This window comes from Balaenoptera acutorostrata, chromosome 6, assembly GCF_949987535.1.
Source record: "Balaenoptera acutorostrata chromosome 6, mBalAcu1.1, whole genome shotgun sequence".
Lineage (NCBI taxonomy): Eukaryota > Metazoa > Chordata > Mammalia > Artiodactyla > Balaenopteridae > Balaenoptera > Balaenoptera acutorostrata.
In genome coordinates this window covers 119,749,742-119,773,231 of record NC_080069.1, presented here as the reverse complement: position 1 = coordinate 119,773,231, position 23,490 = coordinate 119,749,742, and the positions used below count along the sequence as shown (strand labels likewise).

Below are 23,490 nucleotides of genomic sequence, written 5' to 3'. Positions count from 1 at the left end.
TGACTACTTCTCACCTGTCTTTCTCCTTTCCTTCTGAGGCTCTAATGAACGAATGTGAGATCTTTTGGGGGTAGTCCCACAGATCGCTGAGGCCCTGTTCATTTTTTTCCCCAGTCTATTTTCTCTCTGTTCTTCAGACTAGTTAAATTCTACTGTTATATCTTCAAATTTGCTAATTCTTTCCTCTGTCCTCTTTGTACTATTACACCCAACCACTGAGTTTTTAATTTTGTTATCATAAATTTAGTGCTAATTTGGTTCTTCTTTATATCAATTTCCTTGCTGAGATCTTCTACTTTTTCAGGTTTAAGCATGTTCACAGTTGCTCATGGCCACTTTAAAGTCCTTGTTGAGTTGAGATTTTCCTTGTTCTTGGTATGATGAATGAGTGTCAAGTGTATACTGAACATTCTGAGTTGAAAGACTCTAGTTCTAGTTCTTTCATTTTAACAGGCTGTCTCTGACGCTGCCACGGGAAGGAGGTGCGGCCTCATTATTTCCAGGTGAAGGTAGAAACCCCGCTTCCCCAGCTGGCCTCCACTGACACCCCAGAACAAGAAGGGGTGTTTTACCATCGCTGGGCAGGCGTGGAGTTCAGAGTTCACACTAGGCCTCCACGGATATCAGACCTGGCTGGGAGGGTTACTGCCCCCACTTGGCCTCATCTGACACCATTACCCCTGCCCACCCCACAGTGTGGGGAGAGGGGTGCCTCGGGACAGCAAGGAAAAGGCAGAAGTGTAGGCTTCCCACTTGGTCTTTGTTGATGGGGTTTGGGGTGAGGCTGCAGTTTTTCATAGTGTTTGGCTGGAATAGGGTGTTATTACCTAAGTTTTCTAGCTTGATATGCTGTCCTTTTTCTGGTCCATTAGCAAGAGATAGCAGACTTTTGGGGGGGCCCTCATTTTTTTTTTTTTTTTTGTCTGAGCCCATCGGTATTTCCAGGTTGCCAGCTTCTCAAGTATCCTGCCCAGGATATATGAGGGAAAAAGAAAAACTAGGGATTTTGCTGCCGTATCATCCCATAGGTCCCAAGATCCTTGGCCCATCCTTCTTTTCTCTACCTTTCAGAGTCTTTCAGTGTTTGTTTTCTATATAAAGTCTAGAGTTTTTAAGCTGTCCTTAGCAAGAGGAATAAGCAGAAGTGCCTCTAATGCCATCTTGTCTGGAACCAGAAACCTCCCTCCCTCACCCCCATCCACGATAAAAACTCTCAACAAACTAGGTGTAAAAGGGAATTTCCTCAATCTGATAAAGGGCATCTATAAAAACCCATAGCTGACATCATACTCAACAGTGTAAGACTGAATGCTCTCCTCCTAAAGCTGGCAACAAGGCAAGGCTGCCTGCTCTGGCCACTCCTATTCAACCTTGTGTCAGAGGGTCTAATCAATGCCATAGGCAACATAGAGAAATTAAAGGTATCCAGAGGGGAAAGGAAGAGGTAAAACCACTCTACTCATAGAGGACATGTAGAAAATCCTAAGGAATCTGCCAAAAAATTACTAGAACTAAATACTAATTTAGCAAGGTTGCAGGATTTAAGATCGAGATAACAAAAATCAATTGTATTTATATATACTAGCAATGAAAAATCCAAAAAATCAAACTAAGAGAAGAATTCCGCTTACAATAGCGTCAAAAATCATGCAATACTTAGTAATCAATTTAACAAAAGTACAAGACTTGTACCCTGAAAACTGCAAAATATCACTGAGAGAAATGGAAAAGATCTAAATAAATGGTATAGAACTGGATATCCATATGCTAAAAAAAAAAAGAGGAATTTAGATCTTTATCTCATACAAACCTTAACTCAAATGGATTTGGCCTAAATATAAGAACAAAAACTGTAAAAATTATAGAAGACAATGTGACCTTAGGTTAAGCAAAGATTTTTAAAATATAACACAATCCATAAAATACTATTGGACTTCACCAAATTTTAACACTTTTGCTCTTCAAAGGCAAAATACAGGAAATGCAAATACAGGCCACAGACTGGGAGAAAATATTTGCAAATCATCTACCTGATAAAGGACTTGTATCCAGACTATGTAAACGACTCTTAGAACTCATTAATAAGACAATCCAATTTAAAAATGAGCAAAAGACCTAAACAGGCACTTAGCCAAAGAAGTCATACGAAAGAGTAATAAATGCATGAAAAGATGCTCAATATCATTAGTTATTAGGGAAATGCAAATTAAAACCACAGTGAGATACTACTTTGTAACCACAAGGATGGCTAAAATTTAAAAGACTGACATTACCAAGTGTTGGCAAGGATGTGGAGAAACCAAAATCTCATACACTACCGGAAGGAAAGTAAAACAGTACAGCTAGTTTGGTGATTTCTTAAAAAGTGACCTATACAGTGATCAGGTCACCCAGCAATTAGACTCCCAGGAATCTCAAGAGAAAAAACATATATCCACACAAAGACGTATACACAGATGTTCACAGCAGCATTATTCATAAGAGCCAAAAACTAGAAACAATCTAAATGTCTAGTAACTGGGGAATGGATAAACATAATGTGGTCAATCCAGACAATGGAATACTATCGAGCAATAAAAGGGAATGACGTACTGACATATGCTATAACATGGATGAACCCCCAAAACATCGATAAGTGAGAGAAGTCGGAACGAAAAACTGCATATGATTCCATGTATGTGAAATTACCAGAAAAGGTACATCTATAGGGACAGAGGGCAGATCAGTAGTTGCCTGGGGCTGGAGGTGGGAATGGAGATTGACTACGAATGGGCAGAGGGAACTTGGAAATATTCTAAAAATGGGTTGTACAATGCTATACATTTACTAAGAATCACCAAACTGTATACTTATAATGGGTGGATTTTTTCACTTAAAAATTGTGGTAAAAAAACATATAACATAAAATTTACCATCTTACTCGTTTTTAAGCGTACAGTTCAGCAGTGTTAAATGTATTCACATTGTTGTGCAACCATCACCCCCATCCATCTCCAGAACTTTTTCATCTTGCCAAACTGAAACTATATCCATTAAACACTAATTCCCATTCCCCTTCCCCCAGCCCCTGGCAACCAGCATTCTGCTGCCCGTCTCTGAGAATTCGACCACTCTAGGGACCTCATACAATTAGAATTATACAGTATTTGTCTTTTTGTGACTGGCTAATTTCACTTAACATAACGTCCTCAAGGTTCATCCATGTTGTAGCATGTGACAGAGTTTCCTTCTTTTTTAAGGGTGAATAATACAAATCCGTGAATTTTATGGTATGTACATTATGTCTCAATAAAGCTATTTTTTGAAAAGGCAAAATTCTGGACGGTGATTCCCTCGAGAGGGGGTAGAGACTGGAAGGGGGCATGATGGGGGGGGCGGGTCTGGGAACTGTTACTGCTCTATTTTTGGATCTGGGTGCAGGTTACCTGGGTGGGTTCATGTTATGAAAATTCATTGAGCTGTACTCTTGTGACATGTGCCCTCCTCCTTGTGTGTTAATCTTCAATGAAAAGTTTCATTAAAAATCCTTATTTATTCCTGTGTTGTAAATAAGTTCATTTGTATCATTTTTTTTTAGATACCACATATAAGCGATATCATATGATATTTGTCTTTCTCTGTCTAACTTACTGCACTCAGTATGACAATCTCTAGGTTCATCCATGTTGCTGCAAATGGCATTATTTCATTCTGGCGGGGGAGGGATAAATTGGGAGACTGGGACTGACATATACACACTACTATATATAAAATAGATAACTAATAAGGACCTACTGTATAGCACAGGGAACTCAATACTCTGTAATGACCTATATGGGCAAAGAATCTAAAAAAGAGTGGATATATATATATATAACTGATTCACTTTGCTGTACAGCAGAAACTAACAACATTGTAAATCAATGATACTCCAATAAAATTTTTTTTTAAATCCCTATTTAGACTATTTCACAGGGTTACTTTGAGGCTCACATAGTGCTTTGTTAGCTATAACCTGCTTGGCAAACACAGGAGCTGTCACTATGATCTCAATGACAGTTTTGAGTTCTGAATAAACAGGTCCCCCAGGCCTGGCTGTTGGGTCCCCAGTACTCACCAGCCCCTAATTCCCATTCCACACTGGGGAGACAGTTCATGGGACTTCAACTGTGTATTCTGAATAAATATTCAGAATGGCCCTCCTTTCCCATCAGACAGCCCAGGCGGCGGCACCCACAGCCTCAGCACAGCTGCCCCCTGGGTGCCCACCTCACTGGGTGCCCACCTCACCTGGTCCCCACCCAGGGCCCAGGGAAGGTGGGGCTGAGACTCACTCTGCAGCACGAGGACCACCACTTTCTCCACCGCGCCCAGCTCATTCTCCGCCAGGCACTGGTATTGTCCCGCGTCGTCCTTCTGTGGGTGGGCACGGGATCGGGGGCGTGGCGTTCAGGAGAGGAGAACGAGGGGGCGGGGAGCATCTGGGGACAGCTGGGCACAGACAGGGGCACCTGGAGCAAGACCCATCTAACCAGGAGGAGCTTAGAGCATCAACCAGCCAGGGGCCCGCAGATTCCACCAGAGGGGCTTCCATGGCTGCTTGTCAAGAGAATCCAAAGAGAATCCAGCCCCCTTCACCCCTGGAACTTGGGGTGGTGACAACTCATTGCTCTAAGGGGAGCTATATGTTGCAGAAGCATGATTTAGATCCACCTCTTCCAAATTGTGCACGTTAAAGTATTCTGACTCCACGGCACATTATTAGGAATTCCTTAAAAAACGGGTTTTGTGTTTGAGGAAGTTTGGGAAACACTGAGTTAGACAAGAACAGGTTTCAGCACTGCAGGCTCCCGGGGGCTTTTATTGTGCGAGTGCGCACTGCGAGTCTTCCAGAGGGGGAGGGTTTGCACCACTTCCTGGCCTTGGTGATAGGGAAGTTTCTTCCCAGGATATCCACGACCATGGCAGTGATGCAACTCAGGAAGAATGCTGGCTCAGATTCGCTTCCGAGTGGCAGCACCACCATGAGATGGAGCTGGGGCAGCCTGAGGCCACTGTCCACGCCCAGAAGATAACATCCCGGAGGCCACTCCCAAGGGACTGTCAGTGGGCAGCACGGCATGCAATTAAGAGTATAGATTTGGGCATCAGTCCAAGATGGGACCGAATCCGGGCTCCACTGTTCACCATGTCTCTGGAGCCTCAGTTTCCCCATCTCTAAAATGGGGATAATAACCAATAAGATTGTTGTAAGCATCAAATGAAATCATGCTCCCTAAATGCGAGGCACGGTGCCTGGTCCACAGCAAATACTCAGGTCGTGGCAACCCTTACTGCTGCTGCTGCTGCTGCTGCCTTTACCAGTCTGAGACAGGCTCCCAGATGGGCAAGATCAAGGACCCCTAAGATGAGTCCTTGACATCATCGAACTGTGGAATTCTGCAGGACCACTGGGACTTGGGACACAGAAGGGAAGGTAAGCAGGGTCTGCCCCCGAGCTCAAGGCTTTGGAAATGGCGTGGAGTAGGAATCAGGAGACCTGGGCTGGGGTCCTGCCTCGGGTGTTTACTGGCTGTGGGCCTCTCTGACCCTCAGTGTCTTCATCTGTAAAATGAGGCACTCTTATCCGCTTACTCTGCTCCATGGGGTTGTTATTAGTAACATACATCGGCATTACTGAGGGACCAGTCACTCTTAACTACCTGGTGTGGGTCATCTCACTGATTCCTCGCTATAAATCTATGAGGTAGAACAATTATTAGCCCCATTGAATGGATGAGGTAATTGAGGCACAGAGAAGTTAAGCCACTGGCTGGAGGTCACCCTAGCTAGTCAGGCGAGAATCTCTGGGTACAGGCAGGAAAGTATTTTGTAGACTGTAGAGTGTGGTGCCAACCTAAAGAACCGTCTTGGATAATCAGACAAAGTGGAGGGTTGCCCCAGGTGGCCCCAGCCCAGGCCCCGCCTTGCCTCGGTCCTACGGATGGTCAACGAGCCATTCTGCAGCCAGTGCCGGAACCGGCTGCCCTGCAGCAGAAGGCCATCTTTGATCCAGTGGATGCTGGGTGCTGGGTCTCCACAGACCACACAGTCCAGCCGGACGCTGCCCCCAACGGGTTCCACCAGGTAGGAAAAAGCCTCCCCTTGTAGGACAGGAGCCTCTGCACAAGGTGACAGTGGGCAAGGAGTGAGAAAGGAGGTTTCCTTCAGGCTAAAATTCCCATAAATCCATCCCCAAAAGCCTGCCAGACAGACCCCAGGAACCTATGGAGGCTCCTGCTGGCTCAGCGCGGCTGTGTAGAGTCAATACATCTGGGATGGCATACAGCTTCCGTGTCTCAGGTCAAGTGAACTAGACTGGCAGTGGCTGCCAGGAACACTGTGCTGAGAAGGATTTGAAGTTGAGTGGGAATAGTGCTATGATTGATTAGTGATGCCTGAGACAGGCACAGGAGGGGAGAAAGTGTATAAGTGTCATACACTCACGCTCAGAGATGGATTAGCCCAGCGGCAGGGTACTTTGGAAAACAAGGACTACACAATCATTAGGACACCTCTGTTGGACATAGCAACACTAAGACGTCCCTGATTCTCATTTCATGCAACTCTTAAACCACTCTTGGATGCCCTGTGCTGGTTTTCATCCTTGCCAGTTCCCTGAGGTTGAATCTACCAACAGTACAGTTGAATCCTGGTGCCTTGGGCAGCTCATTCCCCTCCATCGAGCCCCACCCTCCCATCTTGAAGTTGGACATACAAGTCACAGTGCCATGAGGGTTACTGTGCAGGGCTGTGGGGAGCAACCGGCAGGCTGGTGAGATTCACGCATCATTTGCCAGGGTACCTTGGCCCCCATCCCCCTCCCACATTGACACCATTCAGCTGAGGGTAATGCTTCAGGCTGATGAGTCAGATCTCAGTTCTGCCTACAGCCGGTCATCTGGGGAGGGTAAAAAATACTGATGTCGAGGCCTCACCTTTACTGAGTCGGGGGTAGAACCTGGGCCTCGGTATTTTATAAAGTCCCCCAGGAGATCCTAATGCCCAGCCAGGGTGGAGAGGTACTAGTTCAGAGATCAGGAGGCCAGTTTCTTAGAAAAACCACTAGGTTGGGTCAGCAGAGGTCTGGAGAAAGACCACGTGGTCACTCCCTACCCTTCACGTGGACGAAGCTGACCGCCTGCACTCGGCCCACTCTGTTCTTGGCCCAGCAGATGTAGGTCCCGCTGTCCTCTCTGGTGACTGCCATCCGCTGCAGTGTGCTGCCCCCGTCCTGCTCGGACACCCCCTCTGTGGCAGAGAAAGAGACGCCCCAGGGGGCTCTGAGTTCAGGGTGCCAGGGACCTCCTGCCCTGAACACTTAACTCAGGCCTCGGTATCCAGCAGGTGCTTCATAAAGGCACAAAGTGTCCCCTCCCTGCTGGAAGCCTAAGCAAGTGGGATCCGATCGTGGCAGGCACAGGATCGGATGATGAAGATGAGGTTGAAGACCTGCCTTTTCTCATTTTCAAGTCCACACCGCGAGTATGATGAGTGGCCAAGGGTAGGTCTTCAGGGGCCTATTAACATGTGCCACTTATAGAGATATTGTCATGAGTTACATATAGATGGATGCTATTTTTTTAATTAATTTTTTTGGGGGGGCTGTACCACACCGCACGTGGGATCTTATTTCCCTGACCAGGAATCGAACCCGTGCCCCCTGCAGTGGAAGCGCAGAGTCTTAACCACTGGACCTCCAGGGAAGTCCCTAGATGGATGCTATTAACAGCCTTTGTTTTCCCTGTAATCCTTAGACACTGCCCCTACACCAGGAATAAGGACAAGTGCTACACGGATTCGGCATTTACTCTGGGCGAGGCCCTGCCAAGCGAGCCTCCTGCATTAAATCATTCCGCCCTCAGGACGCCTGTTATCTCTATTTCAAGACAAAGAGCTGGGCTCAGAGAGGCTGAATCTCTCTCCTGATCTCTCCGCCCAGGAAGCAGTGAGGTTGAGGCAAAGCCTTCTGCACAGGTGTGCAAAGGTGAGCCTCACACGTTTCCCAGCACCTGGACTTGGGTATAGGAGGGTATGAAAATATCACTTTGCAGTGGAGGAGACTTAGCAATTCATCCATTCGGCAGACATTTATTGAGTACCTACTATATACACCACAGGGCCTGCGCAGGCCTTGGACCTCCCTAAACATCACTGGGGACCCAGGTGAGAGGAAAGAGCCCCCCATGAATGGAGTTTGTTGAGGGGCCCACAGTGGGAGCAGCAGCGCTGGGCTGGAGCACAGGCCCCTCTCCTGGCCCTGAGGTCTCCAGGGTTGAGTCTTTTTCACAGGTGGCTTCTTGCTGGGTCTGACATGTGACTGGTCACATAGGGCCACATGTGTGTTTGCCCTGTGCCCCAACGCAGGGCCAAGTCTGGAGACCCAGAACCCACAGGCTGACTGGTACCCTCTTCCTCTTCACCAGGTTGGGTCACCCCCCCGCCCATCCTCTTCAACCTCCCAGGGTCCTGGGTCCCTGTCCCATCCGCCCCCAGCAGGCCCAGACCTGTGACTGGCTGGTTGTTGACAGTCCAGCCTATTCGGGGTGTAGGGCTGCCCCGGGCCACACAGCGAAGCCACAGCCTGTCCCCAAGGTTCAGGCTGTGGTCCCCAGGCAGGGTGGTGAAGACAGGCGGTGCCAAGATGGCGAGGTGCACGCGGCGGCGGGCACGGCCCACGGCATTCTCGGCAGTGCAGGTGTAGGTGCCAGCGTCCTGGCTCTGTGGGCAAAGGGAGGGGTCAGCCTGAGAACTGCCCCCACCCCAACATGGGCCAGAATGCCCCCAGGGACCTGCTCCCTAGCAGGCTCCCATGGACCATCCAGCCCAGAGAGGCAAAGTGACTTGCCCAAGGTCACACAGCTAGCAAACAGCTCGGCTTCACCACTGCACCTCCCTGCAGCCTTCATATGGCTATGCGCTCTGATGAAATACAATTTATATTTTAAGGCAGGACAAGAAAAATTAAACATAAAATTCTCTGTCTTTTGGGGCCTCCTCCTTCCATCCCTAATGTGCAGTGTGTATCTGCATTACACATTAACCAGAGCTCCTCAAGGGTGGGTGTGCCTGCTCAGCTGTAAAGATCTTTTTTTTTTTCCTTTCCTCTGATGCTAGCAATGTAACTTCTTAAAAGAATAGCGTTCTTTCCCAGCTCTGTAAGGGGTGATGGTGACTCGCTGTTCACTTTGTACCTGCTTACCCGGACTATGTGTCTTTGGTGAACTTTATGTAAAATACGAGTATGTCATTCTGATGTATGATTCTTTGTCTTGAAAATGTATGTGACCGTGCCTTTACTTCTAACAGGTCTCCCCGGTTATAATCCTCAGTTTGGCTCCAAAAAAATTCCCTTTTTTTCCTTCTTAATTTGATTGTTAATTGAATTTTCAGCCTTCATAATCTAAGCCTGACCACACGTTTGTAACAGTCACCATTTACTAAGCACCTCCTATGTGCTCAGAACGGAACCTGCACTCCGCTCACCTGTGCTCACCTCATCCATCATCCCTGAGGCGGGTCCTGCTTTCGGTGCCTTCTCCGAGAGGAGAAGTTCTGTGGTGCATCCCAGCAGGGCTGGTGCGCTCACCCCTGCACATCTGGCTCCCTGTGTGGCAGGATCCCCACCCCATGGCCCCCTCGAGATGTGCCCACCCATCCATCTGGACAGCGACTTCTTTTGTACAGAACATGATGAGTACTGACGGGGGAAGGGAGCCGGGGTCCCACCCACGCCTGTAGCTCAGGTTGAGAACATTTGGGGCAGTTTGGGGACACAAAGTCATCGCCACGCTCCCCCCTCCCTCTCTTCCAGGGCTCCTTCCCTCCCCCAGGGACGAGCCATAGAGGTCCTGATTCAAATCTTGGTTCTGCCTCTTGGCAATAGCATGTCTTCAAAACCTGGGTACACTCTGAACCTCGGTTTCCTCATCTGTAGCTAGGGTGAAAACACCTACTTCCCCAGGTTCCAGGATTAAGAAACTGCAAAGCATTCAGCACAGAGCATGACACACAGTGGGGTGCTCAGCAGGTGTTTGCTGCTCCTGCTGTTATTATTGCCCTCTGCTCCCTGGGGCCAGGCCCTCACCTCTGAGTTCTTCACCAGCAGCTCCCCGGAAGGCTGGATGGTGAACTTCCCCTCAGCTCCAGACACAGGCTGGCCGTCCTTTTCCCAGGTGATGTCGGGCTCAGGACTGCCGCTGGCCGTACAGGGCAAGAGGGCGTGGGAGCCTTCGGTGGCAGACAGGTCGGGAAGGCCAGTCTCGATCACAGGCGGGACTGTGGGGAGAGGGAGGTCCTCTCGGTGATGGGGCTGGGCTGGGGTAGGCTGGGGTGGGCCATCCCTGCCCCAGTGCCCTTGGCACTAGACACATCCTCAGCCCCTTCCTCCACCCCTGTCTGCTGCCCCCACCGGCCCCTGGTCATAGGCCCCGTGGTCTGGATAATCTGGGGACTCTCTCGAGTTTGGTGAAGCTGTGACAGAGTGACCCATTCACCCACATGCACACACAGTGACTAAAGGGACAGAAATGGCTATTGCTACTGGAAAGCCAAAATGAACGAAGAATGACCAGACTAGTTTCCCAAGAGGGGCCAGAGGAGGCAGAGGGGACTCTGGAGTTACTGTCTGAAGCCAGACCTTGGGTGCAAAATGGGAGCCATTTTTTTCTTGAATTTCTTCTAGAACCACAAGCTGTGCTGGGGTAGGGGTGGACGCGGGGACATGCCCCGCCAGGGACCAAGGCTGGGCAGAGAAGGGAGGGGCTCTCAGGAGCCTCAAAGCCCCTAGCTCACTGGGGTCCACTTCAGCCCCACGCACACCCCCGGGGCCCACCTTGCACCACCAGCCGAGTCTTCCCCAGGGCACTGCCTGCGCTGTTCTGGGCGATGCAGAAATAGTTCCCGGCATCCTCTGGGCTGACGTGGATAATCCGCAGCTGTCCACTGGTTAGGACCTGGGTACTCACCCCTGGATTTGGCGGGAAGGAATTGGGGGCCGGTCGCTGGGGCAACAGGACCCCCGAGGAGGGCAGGAAGGCTGCTTGGGCTGTTCTGTCTGACCAGACAAGTGACCAGCTGTGCCACAGGGTGACGAGGGGGCAGAGCGAGCACGGAAGCCGGACCCAACCTCCCAACCCAGCCACCGAGTGCTCAGGCAGAACCAAGGGCCCTGGGGTGGTGAGGGGAGACGGGAGGGCGGGAGGTGAAGCGGGGGCAGGAAGGAGGACCGCAGGTTCGTACTGTCTTCCTCCCACCCACGCTGGCTGCCAAGGAGACTCACCTGCAGGCACGCTGAGCCCCTCCTTCTGCCAGCGGATGCTCGGCCGGGGGATGCCCGAGGCCTCGCAGGGCAGTAGCACCTCCTCCTCCGCCACCGCCCGGACCACACTGGGTAGTGGCTTTACCACGGGGGAGGCTGCAAAGGAACGGGGCTGCAGAGGTCCCTGGGGACACCGTTAACACCCAGGCCTCTCCAACCAGGGGCCGTCTGAGCACCGGAGAGAGAGGCTGCTAAAGGGAACAAGGGGTTCCGGAAACGTCGGAAAGGAGGACACGGGCGGGCTATTTCTTTTCTCCCGAAGAATCCTCTGGCCCTCCACCGGCTTCCCTGCCCCAAGAGCCACGGATGTCTGGCCTGGGGGATGCTTACCTTGCACGGTGAGGACCACGTGCTTGTGGGCCACGCCCGCGGAGCTGCGGGCCGTGCAGGTGTATCGGCTGGCATGGATGGGGAGGGCCTGCCCGATCTCCAGGGCACCTGTAGGCGGGAATAGGGCACAGAGAGGGGTGAGGGGGCCTGGGACAGATGTCCCAGGGGTAGAGCTGGCAGGGCTCTTAAACACCCAACCCTGGTGTCTCTGTTACAGGCCACTCAATCTGCCTCCCTGCCCATTTGTAAGCAGCACGGGGGAACCTGGGCCTGCCTCTGCTCCCTGCTCAGGCCATTACCATAGGCAAGTCTCTTCTACTCTCTGGTACTTCTAGTCTCTGGGCCAGGTGTACAATGAGGAATCAGACAGGATGATCTCTAGACCCTTCTGGCTGTGATGTGCCGGGATCTGCCACTACCCGGCCTGGAATCCCTGGACCGCCCGCGCCTGGTTCCACGGGCCCTCACCCTGCTATCCTTGCTGCACTCTGCGCAAAACTTGCCTCTTCCAGGAAGCCTCCCCGGATTGCTGCCTCCTCTGTCCTCCCTTTGCCCTCTCTCCCTCAGCCTTGGCTGCTCAAGGAATACCATTTTAACCTTCCCAGACCACAGGCTGCAACAGTCAGGTAAGGTGGTTTCTAAACCATCCCCTGTGGACCCCTAAGGGCCTGCTGAGGGGGCAAAGGGAGCGAGGCCCACCTGACTCTGGACCACCCCACAGCCCCCATCCCAGCCCCAAATGGAACCAGAACCTAGCTTCTCTCACGTGTTGGGCTTCCCCATAACCACTTGTCAGAAGGAAGTGTTCTATTGCTTTGGAAGAGTTTGAAAACCACAGATCCGGCCAGTGGTTCACAGACTTTAGGATTTCACTAACCAACCAACTAAAAAATACATTTAATTTAGAGAATCCCCATAAAGTTGCCAGCTTTTTATTTTAATAAGCAAAGACACTTAAAAAATTACCATGTACTATCACCTTAATTTCATAAAAGAAAGGCACTTTCAACACCAAATTATTAAGAAAAGCATTATTTCAGAATAAAGGACAATCCTTCTAATGAGCTAAAACTAGCTTTATGAAAACTCTCATGTAGCTATTATTTTTCTCATTCTGCCATAAGGAGCACCAATTTACCAACTAGCATCAGGGACTGACTGATGGATATCAATACTCTAGTGCGTGGATGGGGATACTGAGGCCAGGGCGGGGGCGAGGGGGTTCTCCCAGGTCACACAGTGAGGGAATGGCAGAGCCAGGCCAGGACTTTCCATCTTCTCAGCCACCAGGCCCCAGCGGGCTGCTTTCACAGCCTCTGCCCAATGGCCCTTAGTGTCCCCTCAGCAGCAGGTCCACGTGGCTCACCCTTACTTACCCGAAGGTGACACACGGTAGCCGTTCCCCCGCAACCCCAGCTGGGTGCCTGCTTTGCTCCAGGACACAGCTGGGGCTGGCACCCCTGTGCTGTGGCACGTGAGGACCACGGGCGCCCTCATGGTCACGGTGAAGTCTGTCTGGTCGTCGGCAATGGTGGGAGGCACTGAAACGCAAGTCAAGGCTTGAGGCCCTGCTGAGGTCCCCTGGGGAACACGCAGCCATGGGGCCAGGTGGACGAGAAGGATAAACACACTAAGACACAAGGTGACATCAGTGACGAAGCTCCAGGGAGGGAGGTGCAGCAGTCACATTTCCTCACTCAGATGTGTTTTGCTGGGCGTGTGGGATAGTTATGAACTGCTTTCTATAGATACCAGCCAGGTATCTCAGGGAGCGCTTCACAACACAAGGGAGCTTCGTGGGGGCAGAGAGTGAGGGAGGCCAGAGAAGGACTCTGGGGCATGCGGCATTTAACCTGAGATCTGAAGGAAGAGCAGATATTGCCTGGGTGAAGGGAGAAGTGTTCAGCAGAGGGAACAGCATATGCAAAGGCCCTGGGGTAAGGAACAAAAAGCTGAGAGGCATGAATGCAACCCAGAGTGAGGCAGGCCATGGGGTGACCTGAACCTGGGGGGTCAGCAGGGCTGACCTTCTGGGCCCAGGTGACACCATGCATTCTATCCTGAGGGCAGTGGGCAGCCATGGTGGGAGGGATTTTAACTGGGGTGATGACAAGGTCAGATTTGGGTTCAGAACATTCTGGACTGGGGAGAGGCCTTGCCTACGAGCTCCCACAGGCCAGGAACTGTGCTGGAGTTGGGTTATGTCAGTGTGGGAGGGCAGGATCAGAGAGGGCTTCCTGGAGGCGGTGACCCGGGAAGCACAGAAAGGCTCAGAGGGAACCCGTGCAGGTCCCTGGAGGCAGAGAGAGCGCCCAGGAGAGGGAGGCACTGTCCCCATCCCGGCTTCCTCATCTGCCCTCGCTGTGAACAGTCACTCCTGACCGTGAACTCACCGTGAACCGTCACCCAGTAGAGCCTGTGGGCCTCGCCCACTTCATTGCTTGCCACACACTCAAACTGGGCTGAATCCTGGGGGCTGGGGGCTGTGAGGAGCAAGGCGTTGGAGGGCAGGAGCCTGGACAGACAGACGGACGGTTGTCTGCTAAGTGACTGGCCGGGCTGACCTGAAACCAGCCAGCCGTGGCCTCCCTACCCGGGGAATTTGGAGGCGAGGGATGTGTTTCATGACTATTTTCCCTTCCTGTAACCGGCCCCCAGCCTCGACTCTAGAAGTTTCTCCTAGAATTTTCTACCTCCCAAGATCTACCTGCCGTTTGTGGGCAATTTTAATGTTTGCCTCTGGGTTTCTCCATAATCCTAAAAATTTTCTACAGTCACCACCTATGATAACTTCTGTAACAGTAACCATATCCAAAGCCCTGATCAGAACTGCTTGCGTTCACTGAACACCTGCTTAGTCACAAAGCTCAACGATGATCTGGCGCCTAACACAACAAATATTTGGTGAATTAATTGGTGAACTGACCCCTTAATACTCCCAGGGATCATTTCAGGATCAGCTGCATTTGAGAAACGCGGAGACCGAGGCTCCTGCAGGAGCCATGGGTCCAGGCTCAACCGGCATGAACTTGGGCTTCTACGTGGGTTCTTCAATAGTGACTAAAGTGCTTGCAAAGGCCATACATTTTCCATTTGGCTGTATGTCCCAAATGTCCCCACCTCTGACCAGGTATCTTAGTGTAAAGACCCTCCTGGCCCCTTGAAGTCAGGACACAAGTTCTGGTGCTGGCTTTGGTGAGACCCGAGCGTGCCCCTGCCTCGGTTCTGGCCCGGCTCCCCTTCTCTGAGACGGGCACGCCCTTCCCCACCCCGGGCATCTCATGACGTTCCCAGAAGGACCAGCTCAGTACCGGTAGGTTCCCTGCTGCAGGCGGAAGTCTAGCTTCTGTCCGTCCTTCCACCAGACCACGCGGGGCTTGGGTGAGCCTCTGGCCTCACAGGGCAGTGAGGCGGCGGTGTCAGCAGTCAGGGTCAGGTTGGAGGGGCCGGGGGTGATGGCTGGAGGCTCTGGGGAGAGAACAGTGATCAGGAGACGGGCTGCGGGATGGGGGCAGGGCAGGGGTCTCTAAGGGGAAGCCCAGGAGCAGGAGATACTCCGACCACCTTCAGCCCATCCCCGAGGAAGCAGGGGCGAGGAGGCAGGACAAACTCCCCGAGCGGATCTTCCAACGGGCTCCCAAAGCTGGGGCGATGGGGCCTTTGACCACCACCCCTGAGGCTGGCATCCCCGTAACTACATCTCCTTGAATGGGGCCTCCAGGGCGCAACTCCCCAGCGGCCCCACCCGAGGCTAGGGCCCAGCAGCACAGCCTCCACCCAGGTGATCAATGGGATTGAAGAGCAGATTAGAGCACCTGGCTCAGTGATTATGAGTGTTTTACAGCTTGTGCATGTTTTGTCATTGAATATAATAGTATAGTAGTAAGTGTGTATAATGTATGCATAAAGATAAACATGCATCTTTGAGTGTACATGCTCAAAACTTTTTATTAATAGGATTCATGGTCAAAAACATTTGGAGATCGTTGTTCTTGGCTCCTGACGGCTAAGATGACCCAGAAACTAAGCAGGACCCGGCCCAGACAAGGGGGTGGATGCTGAAGGCAAAAAAACACACCTTCCCTCCTCTACCTACCGAAGACCCGGAGGTCACGGCCCTGACGATCGGAACCTGCAGGGTTGGACGCCAGGCAGAGGTAGTGGCCGGCATCCTGGGCGAGGACTGGCTGGATCCTCAGGGAACCCTCAGGCAGAACCTGAAACCTGGAACACAGGGAGGGGTTGCCATGGATACCGGCAGACCAGCAAGTCCCTACGGAGGAGCTGGACCCCTGGTGGTGTCTCCAGCAAGACCCTCCCCTTGGTCTCTGGCTTTCGGAGCAAGAGTATGCTAACTCAGGAGTCCTGCATCTGTGAGGCCAAGGTCGGTGGGGGGGTGGGGCGTGGGGCCACAGCCTTGGGCAGCAACCTGCACCACAACCCAGCATCAGAAAGGGTGAGAGGGGCTGCTTCGGGCCTCCCGTGCTCCCACCTGGGCCCAGCCTCCCCCCAAGAGCCAGAGGGCAGTGGTATCCCAACCCTTTCTGAGAACAGCCCCTCGATAAGGTCGGAAAACTGCCCTTTCCCAGGGGCCATGTCTGTACTGTGTGACCCCGCCCCTGGCCACAGCTGGTTGGACGGGGGATGAACACATCATGCAGTCTGAGCCAATGAAATTCTCTGCCCTGGGAATTTGGAACCGGGATTCACAGACAAGCTCACTGGGGTCTGCATGTTGTGTGAACAGAGCAGCTATAACTTGGCCGGGGGTGGGGGGGCAGGAGGGAGGTGTGTGGAGGGAGCCGTTCTGCCATGTTCCCATGTTCTTAGAGAAAGAAGGTGTAGAAAATTGGTCTGAGAGGGAGAGAGGCATGAAGCCCCCCCCCCCACAGAAACAGAGATTAGCAACCAAGAGTCAAAACTAGTCAGACAGACAGACAGCCACCAGGGGTTCTCACACCCTTAAGGAATGGGCACGTATGTCCTTGGGTTCTGAGAAGACCCATGTCCTTTCTGCTCCAACTGCCCAGGTGGGCCTCTGTTTACAACCTGTAAAGAGGTACCTGAGCCCCTCCCTGATGCCCTCCCCTACCAGCTCCCACCTGGGGCTCTCAGGATCCAGAGGGATGCCGTCCTTCCGCCAGTTCACAAGGGGCGGGGGGGCACCGTCGGCCTTGCAGGGCAGCAGAGCCGTCTGGTTCACGGAGGCGTTCACTGCAGGTGGTCCTGGCCGGATGGTGGGCACCGCTGGAGGAGAGGCACAGAGGGAGCGGGTGCTGGGACCCTGTCGCTCTCAGGGGGGTGGGCAGGGCGGGTGGGGTGGGGCCACTCACTGTGGACCTCCACGTGGAAGGCCACGCTGGTGCTGCCTGCAGCATTGCGGGCTGTGCAGCTGTAGTTGCCACTGTCGGCCGTGCTCAGGGCCTGCAGCTGGAGGAACCTGCCCTGCTCTGGGAACTGGGTGTGGGCATCTGCCTGTAGAGACCCCCAGGGTGGAGAGACCCTCATCAGTGCTGGGCTGGGCCAGGCCAGCCCCCCACGCACCAGGACCAAGAAACCAGCGGGGCCGGACAGTGGCCTCTGCCCCATTCATTCTGGGCCGGTCTGCAACCCCTCAACTGATGCCCAGCTGAGGACTTTCTGGGGAAATAGGCTCCTTTGGGAGGGAAAGAGCATCTTCCCTGGAGCTCTGCCTGTCGGGCATGTTGCAGGGGGCACTCATGCTCACACTAGGAGCTGGAGCTTCCACCAGATCTACAATCCTTGGGTCCACAGCAGCAAATTGGCCCCATTTCAGGAGTGAGCACAGAGAACCTCAGTAACTGGCCCCAGGCCACACAGCCACTAAGCACAGCTCAAAGGTACAGCACAGATATGCATCAGAAGCCCTGGGGTGCAAACCTTAGCCTTGCCTCGATGTCCCCATCCACAGTATGGGGGTGACAATAGTAACAGGGGTGGAAAACATCAGGAGAGCAGGTATGCAAAGTGCCAGCACAGAATAGGCCCTCAGCACCTGGGATCCAGTCTGGTCAGGGTCTGGGGCCTGAGAGGGACAGAAGGCGGTGCCCCTGGGTCCCCAGCCTGGCACCCACCTGCAGCAGGATGCCATCACGGTGCCACTCAATCTCCGGTGCTGGGTCTGCCTCCACCGAGCACTCTAGAACCAGCTGTCCCGGGGCCAGGCCAACCACAAAGCGGGGGCCTTGGGGCCCAATGACATTTGGGGGTGCTGGTGAGGTGGGTAGAGAGGACATGAGAGATGGACCCACCCCTGCAGGTCCCATCCTGCCTCCCTCTCCTGCCCCCACTCTGGCACCCCCCTACCTTGAACTCTGACCCGGAAGCTCTTCTCGATTTCACCAGCAGGGCTGTGGGCCAGGCAAGTGTACAGCCCAGCATCACTCACCTGGGGATGGAGCAGGGTGAGCAGCTACCTCTGGCCCCGCCCTGCCCACCTCCTGATCTGATTTCCCTCCTACACAGCTGAGGACCCAGGATTTAGACTCAGGCCTGCTGAGTCAGCCATCCTGCCTTTCCCACCAACCCCTTCTCCTCTCTGGGATGTTTCTTCCCTATTACTGTCTCACCCTTGCTTTAGGGCTAGGGCAGAGTCTGCCTCCTCCAGGAAGTCCCCCTTGACTGTACCAGTTCTTTTCTGGTGGGGTTAGGGATTTATCTGGTTTCTGCATCAGCCTTTGGTCTGACCTGACTGGGAGCTCCCAAGGGCATGGCCCGGGGCCGGGGTGGGGGTCCTCTTCACATCCTCACACCCCAAATAAAAGTGGAGCTTGGGCAAACCTTGCCAAGTGCCACTGGGTCCCTCCCCTCCCATCCCCAGCTTCATCCCACAGCAGGCGGGGCAGCAGCACCTGCACACCCTCCACCCGGAGCACCCTCCCGGCCCTCTTCCTGTCCTTCGGCCTGTTCAGGGCCTGCCCATCCTTGTGCCAGGTGATGTTGGGTTGGGGGGTGCCCCGGGCATCACAGAGGAGCTCCAAGGGGGTGCCGGGGGTCAGCAACAGCTCTGCAGGCTGGCCTGAGTCCTCGATGTGGGGGGGATCTGCAAGACACCCCGCCCTGGGTCAGCCATGGGGGCCGTGCCCAGAGCACTAGGAGCTGGGGTTCATCCCCCTCCCCCACCATCCAGATGCCGACAGCACATGGGCCTGCAAACAGGCGGGTGGTGATTGTGTTGGAGGGTCCTAAAAACGTCAGACCATGGGCCCATCTGCCTGGGACAATGATTTGCGCTTAAAAACCAACAAGGATACAGTATGAAGGGAAACGCATCTTTCCAATAGGGCACAACACTTGCAAAATCTTGTGCTTGAGACTTAGAGCCCCAAGATTTCAGTGGCTTTGTTTCTGCTTTACAAGGTTCCGAGGACAAGACAGAGGGGCACAGCCCCAGGAGAATGAAGCGTCCTGGCCCCCAGCCCCTGCAGCCAGGTCAGCGAGGCCTGTTCCCTAAGCCCCAAGCCTCCAGGGTGCTCACCTCTCTCACCGCCTCCATCGCCCCCAGAGGGTCCCTGTCCCGTCCCTGGCCCACAGAAGCTGGCGCTGGGGGCAGGTGACCCACCCATCACCGTCAGCTGGAAATGCCTCCTCGCTTCCCCTGCCTCGCTCACGGCCACGCAGGAGTAGGTCCCTGAGTCGCCAACTCCCGCTGTCTCCAGCTGTAGGCCAGGCCCCTGTTCCAGGCTCTGGGGCAAAAAGGGTTCCCCATCCTTCATCCACAACACGAGGGGCAGGGGGCTGCCCCGGGCTTCACAGGGGAGGACCACCGGGGAGCCACGGACCACCGCCACGTCATTCTGGAACTCGACCGGCTCCAGGACAGGGGGCACTGCATAGGGCAAAATAGTGGGCACGAGCCAATTTATTCAATGCCAGGTGGCCCTCGCCCCTGGACCTTTGCACAGACTGTAACTATTGGCCAGAATGCCCTTCTCCTGGACTATTCCTTCTCATCTCCAGTCCTCAGCTTAGACCTCACCTCCTCCAGGAAGCCTTCCCTGAACCCCCGAGGCCAGGTGAGGTGCTCTCTTCTGTGCTCCTGTGGCACCCTCTCCTTCCCCTGGTATCACTAGTTGCGTGGAATTTTAATTTTACAGAGCTGTTTCCCTCACCGACTTCCTGGTGTCAGGGCTACCTCTGTTCACTGCAATATGCCAGTGCCTGGCGAGGCCCTGGCACACTAGTGTCCAACAGCTACTTGTGAGATCAATGAATGAGTGACCAAATGAATCAGAGACTGAGTATTTGCCCTGCCTTGACATCCCTGAGGGCCATCCCTTGGTTTCACCCAGATGGGCAGAGGGGAGGGGACAAGAGCCTTGATTCTCGCCCCTAAGGCCAAAGGACCCGCTAACCCACTCCCCTGCTCCGTACCGTGCACCTGCAAGGTAAAGTTCCTGTCGGCCACGCCCGCTGCGCTCGAAGCCACGCAGGTGAAGACGCCGGAATCTGCCAGCTGCACCTGGGAAATCCTGAAGCCCACGAGCAAAGGGGGGGATGAGAGAGAGAGAGAGAGAGAGAGAGGGAGAGAGAGGGAGAGAGAGGGAGAGAGAGGGAGAGAGAGAGAGAAAGAGAGACTCCCCACCTCACCCCCCGCCCCTGCTGCCTTCTCTGCCCACTCTGCAGCCAGACTTACTGCTTCCCAAATTCTGGAAGCTCCACTGGCCCACCCCCGGACAGCCTGCTACTCCCACCCCTTTCTTCTAGACAATTCCTCTCAGCCTTCAGGACTCTCCAGACTCGTCTCCACTCACTGTCTCCACTGCCTGAACCCTCACTGTCTCTCAAACCCCCTTTTGCCCCGACCACTCCTCCCGAGCCGCCCTTGTCAACGTCCCCAGTGACCCTGAAACGTCTGTTATACCCACCCTAACGCTGGCAGCCCAGGCTCAGTCCACCCTCGCTTCCCGGGGCCTGCAGCCCATCCTGGCTTCCAACACCATCTGTTCACTGACAATCCCCAAACATCTACCTCCTAAACTCCCGACAGGAGTATCAAATGCCTGGTTTCCATCTTCCCTGTATGTCCAAGAACCTCTCCAACCAACAGGTTGGAACAGAACACCGGTCTCGCCCCTCAGCTTGCCCCTCCCACTGTGGACCCATCTCAGAAAACGGGACTTCAGCCTTCCGGGTTCCCAGATAGAGACCCCAGAGCCCTGCTCAACCCCTCCCCATCTCTCCGCAAACACCGCCAGCCGGAGCACCTCCACCACCTCCACCACGTGGCTCTGATCCAGGCCCCACCACGTCTCACCTGGCTTGTGGCCGCAGCCCTAAAATGCCCTCCCGCTCTGCCCTTGGCCCTACAGTCTGCTGTCCACACTGCGGCCAGAAGCATCGTCTAAAAACCTAAGTCACAACCCCAAAGAGATGAAAGTAGAAGCTCAAACAGATAAGCGAACACCCATGTTCACAGCAGCATTATTCACAACTGCTAAAATGTGGAAGCGATCCAAGTGTCCATGGATGGGTGAATGGATAAACAAAATGTGTTCTACACATACCAGGTGATATTATTCAGCCTTAAAAATTAGGATGGAAAATTTGACACGTGCTACAACATGGATGAAAACATGATGCTAAGTGAAATAAACCAGTCACAGAAGGACAACGATTGCATGATTCCACTTATATTAGGTACTCAGAATAAGGCAGGTTCATAGACAGCAAGTGCAGTGCTGGGTGCCAGGGGCTGGGGAGGGGGATGGGGAATTAGTGTTTAATGGGGCAGAGTTTCAGTTTGGGGAGATGAAAAGGTCTGGAGATGGATGGTGGTGATGGTTGCACAACAATGTGAATGTACTTAATGCCACTGAACAGTACACTTAAACATGGTCAAAACGGTAAATTTTCTATTATGTGTATTTTACCACATACACAAAATTTAAGTCACATCATGATGCTTCTCTGCTTAAAACCCTCTCAGGGCTTCCTTCTCCCCTTAGGAAAGCCCAAGTCTTTTGAAGGACTTACGAGGCCCTATGTCACCTGACTGCCCCCTTCATGACCGACCCTCCAACTCTGTTTCTAGAACACACAGCCACACGCCCACCGCAGGGCCTTTGAACCTGCTCTTCCTGCCTGGAAGGAATGGAATTCTTCCTGCCATGGAATCCACACACCTCCCCTTCTCATCGCCTTCCATCTCTGCTCAAGTGTCACCTCATCTGAGTGCCTACTGCTGGCCACCCTAACCTAGCACCCTCCACTGCCACCTCTCATCCCCTCACCCTACTTTATTCTTCTGAGCACACATCCCTTGTGACATTTCACTTTTATATCTGTTTATTTTCCATTCCCCTCCCTCCCCAAAGCTGCAGGAGCAAAGGCTTCATCTTGCTCACTGCTCCATCCCAGTACCTGGAACTGCACCTGGAACAGCAAGCACTCCATTAAGTGCTGCTGAAGGCATGAAGACGTTGCTCAGGCACTTTCTTCCAGGAAGCCTTCCCAGATTTCTTCTACCTGGGGCCAGGCTGAGTCAGGTGCCACCAGATGTCATCACCCGGATCTGTACCTCCCCCACTGGGCTGTGAAAGCCTGAGGGCAGAGGCCCCTTTCATCTCTGAAGTTCCCTTTCGGGGGTGGGGTCCTCTCACTCTCCCCATCAAAAACCTCTGTATGTTTATGTTATTTTTAGTCTAAAAACCATTCAGAAGTGCTTTTAAGCCCAAGCTGCCTGAGGAGTGTATCTGGGGCCTGCCATCCTCTGGCTGGCGGGCAGGGGAGCCACTCCCTTACCTGAGGGTGCGGCCCGAGCCGTGGAGGTGGGTGCGCTGGGAGAGCGCAAGGGGCAGGCCATCCTTGAGCCAGCTCACGTGGATGCGCGGGGAGCCCCGGACAGGGCACGCCATGGTCACCAGCTCCCCAGGCCTGCTCACCAGGGTCCCCGTGCCCTCTGCCCCCTGCTCGATGGTGGGAGGCACTGGTGGGTGGGCAGAGAGGAAAAACGGGGGGCAGTGAGGGGGTCTGGGCGGGGAGGTGGGCTCCTCTCAGGGAAGTCCCCGGAGGTGGCGCCGATACCTCGACTTTTGCCACGTGCAGCCATCGTGTGGCAATCATCACGTGGGTCTTAGACCCGCGCCCAACCCAGGTGAGGATGAAGCTCGCTGCCTGGGGGCGTGGGTCTCTCCTTTATCCCGACTCCCCCACTGCGCCCCTGGGCTGGAGCGGTTGTGCCCCTGGTCTGAGGACGGGGCAGAGGCCCGGAGAGGTCAGACTGGCCTGGCGCACAGAGTGGGGCTTCACCGGGGCTCCCGTATCCGGGCCCTGGCACCACCCTCCAGGTGCCCCAGTGGAGGCCCCACGGCGGCCAGGCTGCTGCCGCCCTGGGACGGTGGGGCGGCCTCGCTCTCCTCGCCCCTCAGCTGCTCACCCAGCACGTTCACGGTGTGCAGCCTGGCGTCCTCACCGGCCGTGTTGTGGGCCACGCAGGTGTAGGCCCCCGAGTCCGAGGCCCTCAGGCCCTTCAGCACCAGGGAGCTGCCGTCCAGGTAGAACCTGCCCCGGGGCGGGAGAGCCGGGAGCAGGCGCGTGAGGGCCTGCAGGCTCGCCTCCTGGGGCGGGGATGTCACAGGCTGGGTCTTACCGGAGGTGGGGGCCGGCGCCCTGGCCCAGCGGGCGACCGTCCTTCAGCCAGGCCACGTCGGGCAGTGGCTGCCCGTCAGCCCCGCAGTCCAGCCGCGCCTCCTGCCCCTCCAGGACGCTGTGCTCCCGCGTGGCGCCCGAGCTGCGGATCCGGGGGGCCACTGTGGCAGAGGGGGCGTGGTGAGGCCCGGGGGCAGTGGCTGGGGCCGGCA

The 23,490-nt window shown here is 54.1% G+C and overlaps 1 protein-coding gene across 1 annotated transcript in view; it reads right to left on the bottom strand.

The window, feature by feature from the left end:
• Window positions 1-23,490, bottom strand: part of HMCN2 (hemicentin 2) — a 153,561-nt gene that overhangs the window by 16,293 nt on the left and 113,778 nt on the right. Inside the window, exons 64-85 of the mRNA XM_057549287.1 lie at window positions 23,280-23,439; window positions 23,067-23,191; window positions 22,433-22,616; window positions 20,063-20,160; window positions 19,251-19,517; window positions 18,541-18,731; window positions 17,996-18,077; window positions 17,764-17,900; window positions 17,002-17,143; window positions 16,771-16,915; window positions 15,765-15,892; window positions 14,980-15,136; window positions 14,062-14,183; window positions 13,045-13,209; window positions 11,669-11,776; window positions 11,300-11,434; window positions 10,853-10,987; window positions 10,106-10,296; window positions 8,526-8,739; window positions 7,135-7,269; window positions 5,950-6,140; window positions 4,314-4,395 (exon numbers count right to left, since the gene is read on the bottom strand). Of these exons, the coding sequence (XP_057405270.1) occupies window positions 4,314-4,395; window positions 5,950-6,140; window positions 7,135-7,269; window positions 8,526-8,739; window positions 10,106-10,296; window positions 10,853-10,987; window positions 11,300-11,434; window positions 11,669-11,776; window positions 13,045-13,209; window positions 14,062-14,183; window positions 14,980-15,136; window positions 15,765-15,892; window positions 16,771-16,915; window positions 17,002-17,143; window positions 17,764-17,900; window positions 17,996-18,077; window positions 18,541-18,731; window positions 19,251-19,517; window positions 20,063-20,160; window positions 22,433-22,616; window positions 23,067-23,191; window positions 23,280-23,439 (3,294 nt within the window). The remainder of the gene's footprint in view (window positions 1-4,313; window positions 4,396-5,949; window positions 6,141-7,134; window positions 7,270-8,525; window positions 8,740-10,105; window positions 10,297-10,852; window positions 10,988-11,299; window positions 11,435-11,668; window positions 11,777-13,044; window positions 13,210-14,061; window positions 14,184-14,979; window positions 15,137-15,764; window positions 15,893-16,770; window positions 16,916-17,001; window positions 17,144-17,763; window positions 17,901-17,995; window positions 18,078-18,540; window positions 18,732-19,250; window positions 19,518-20,062; window positions 20,161-22,432; window positions 22,617-23,066; window positions 23,192-23,279; window positions 23,440-23,490) is intronic.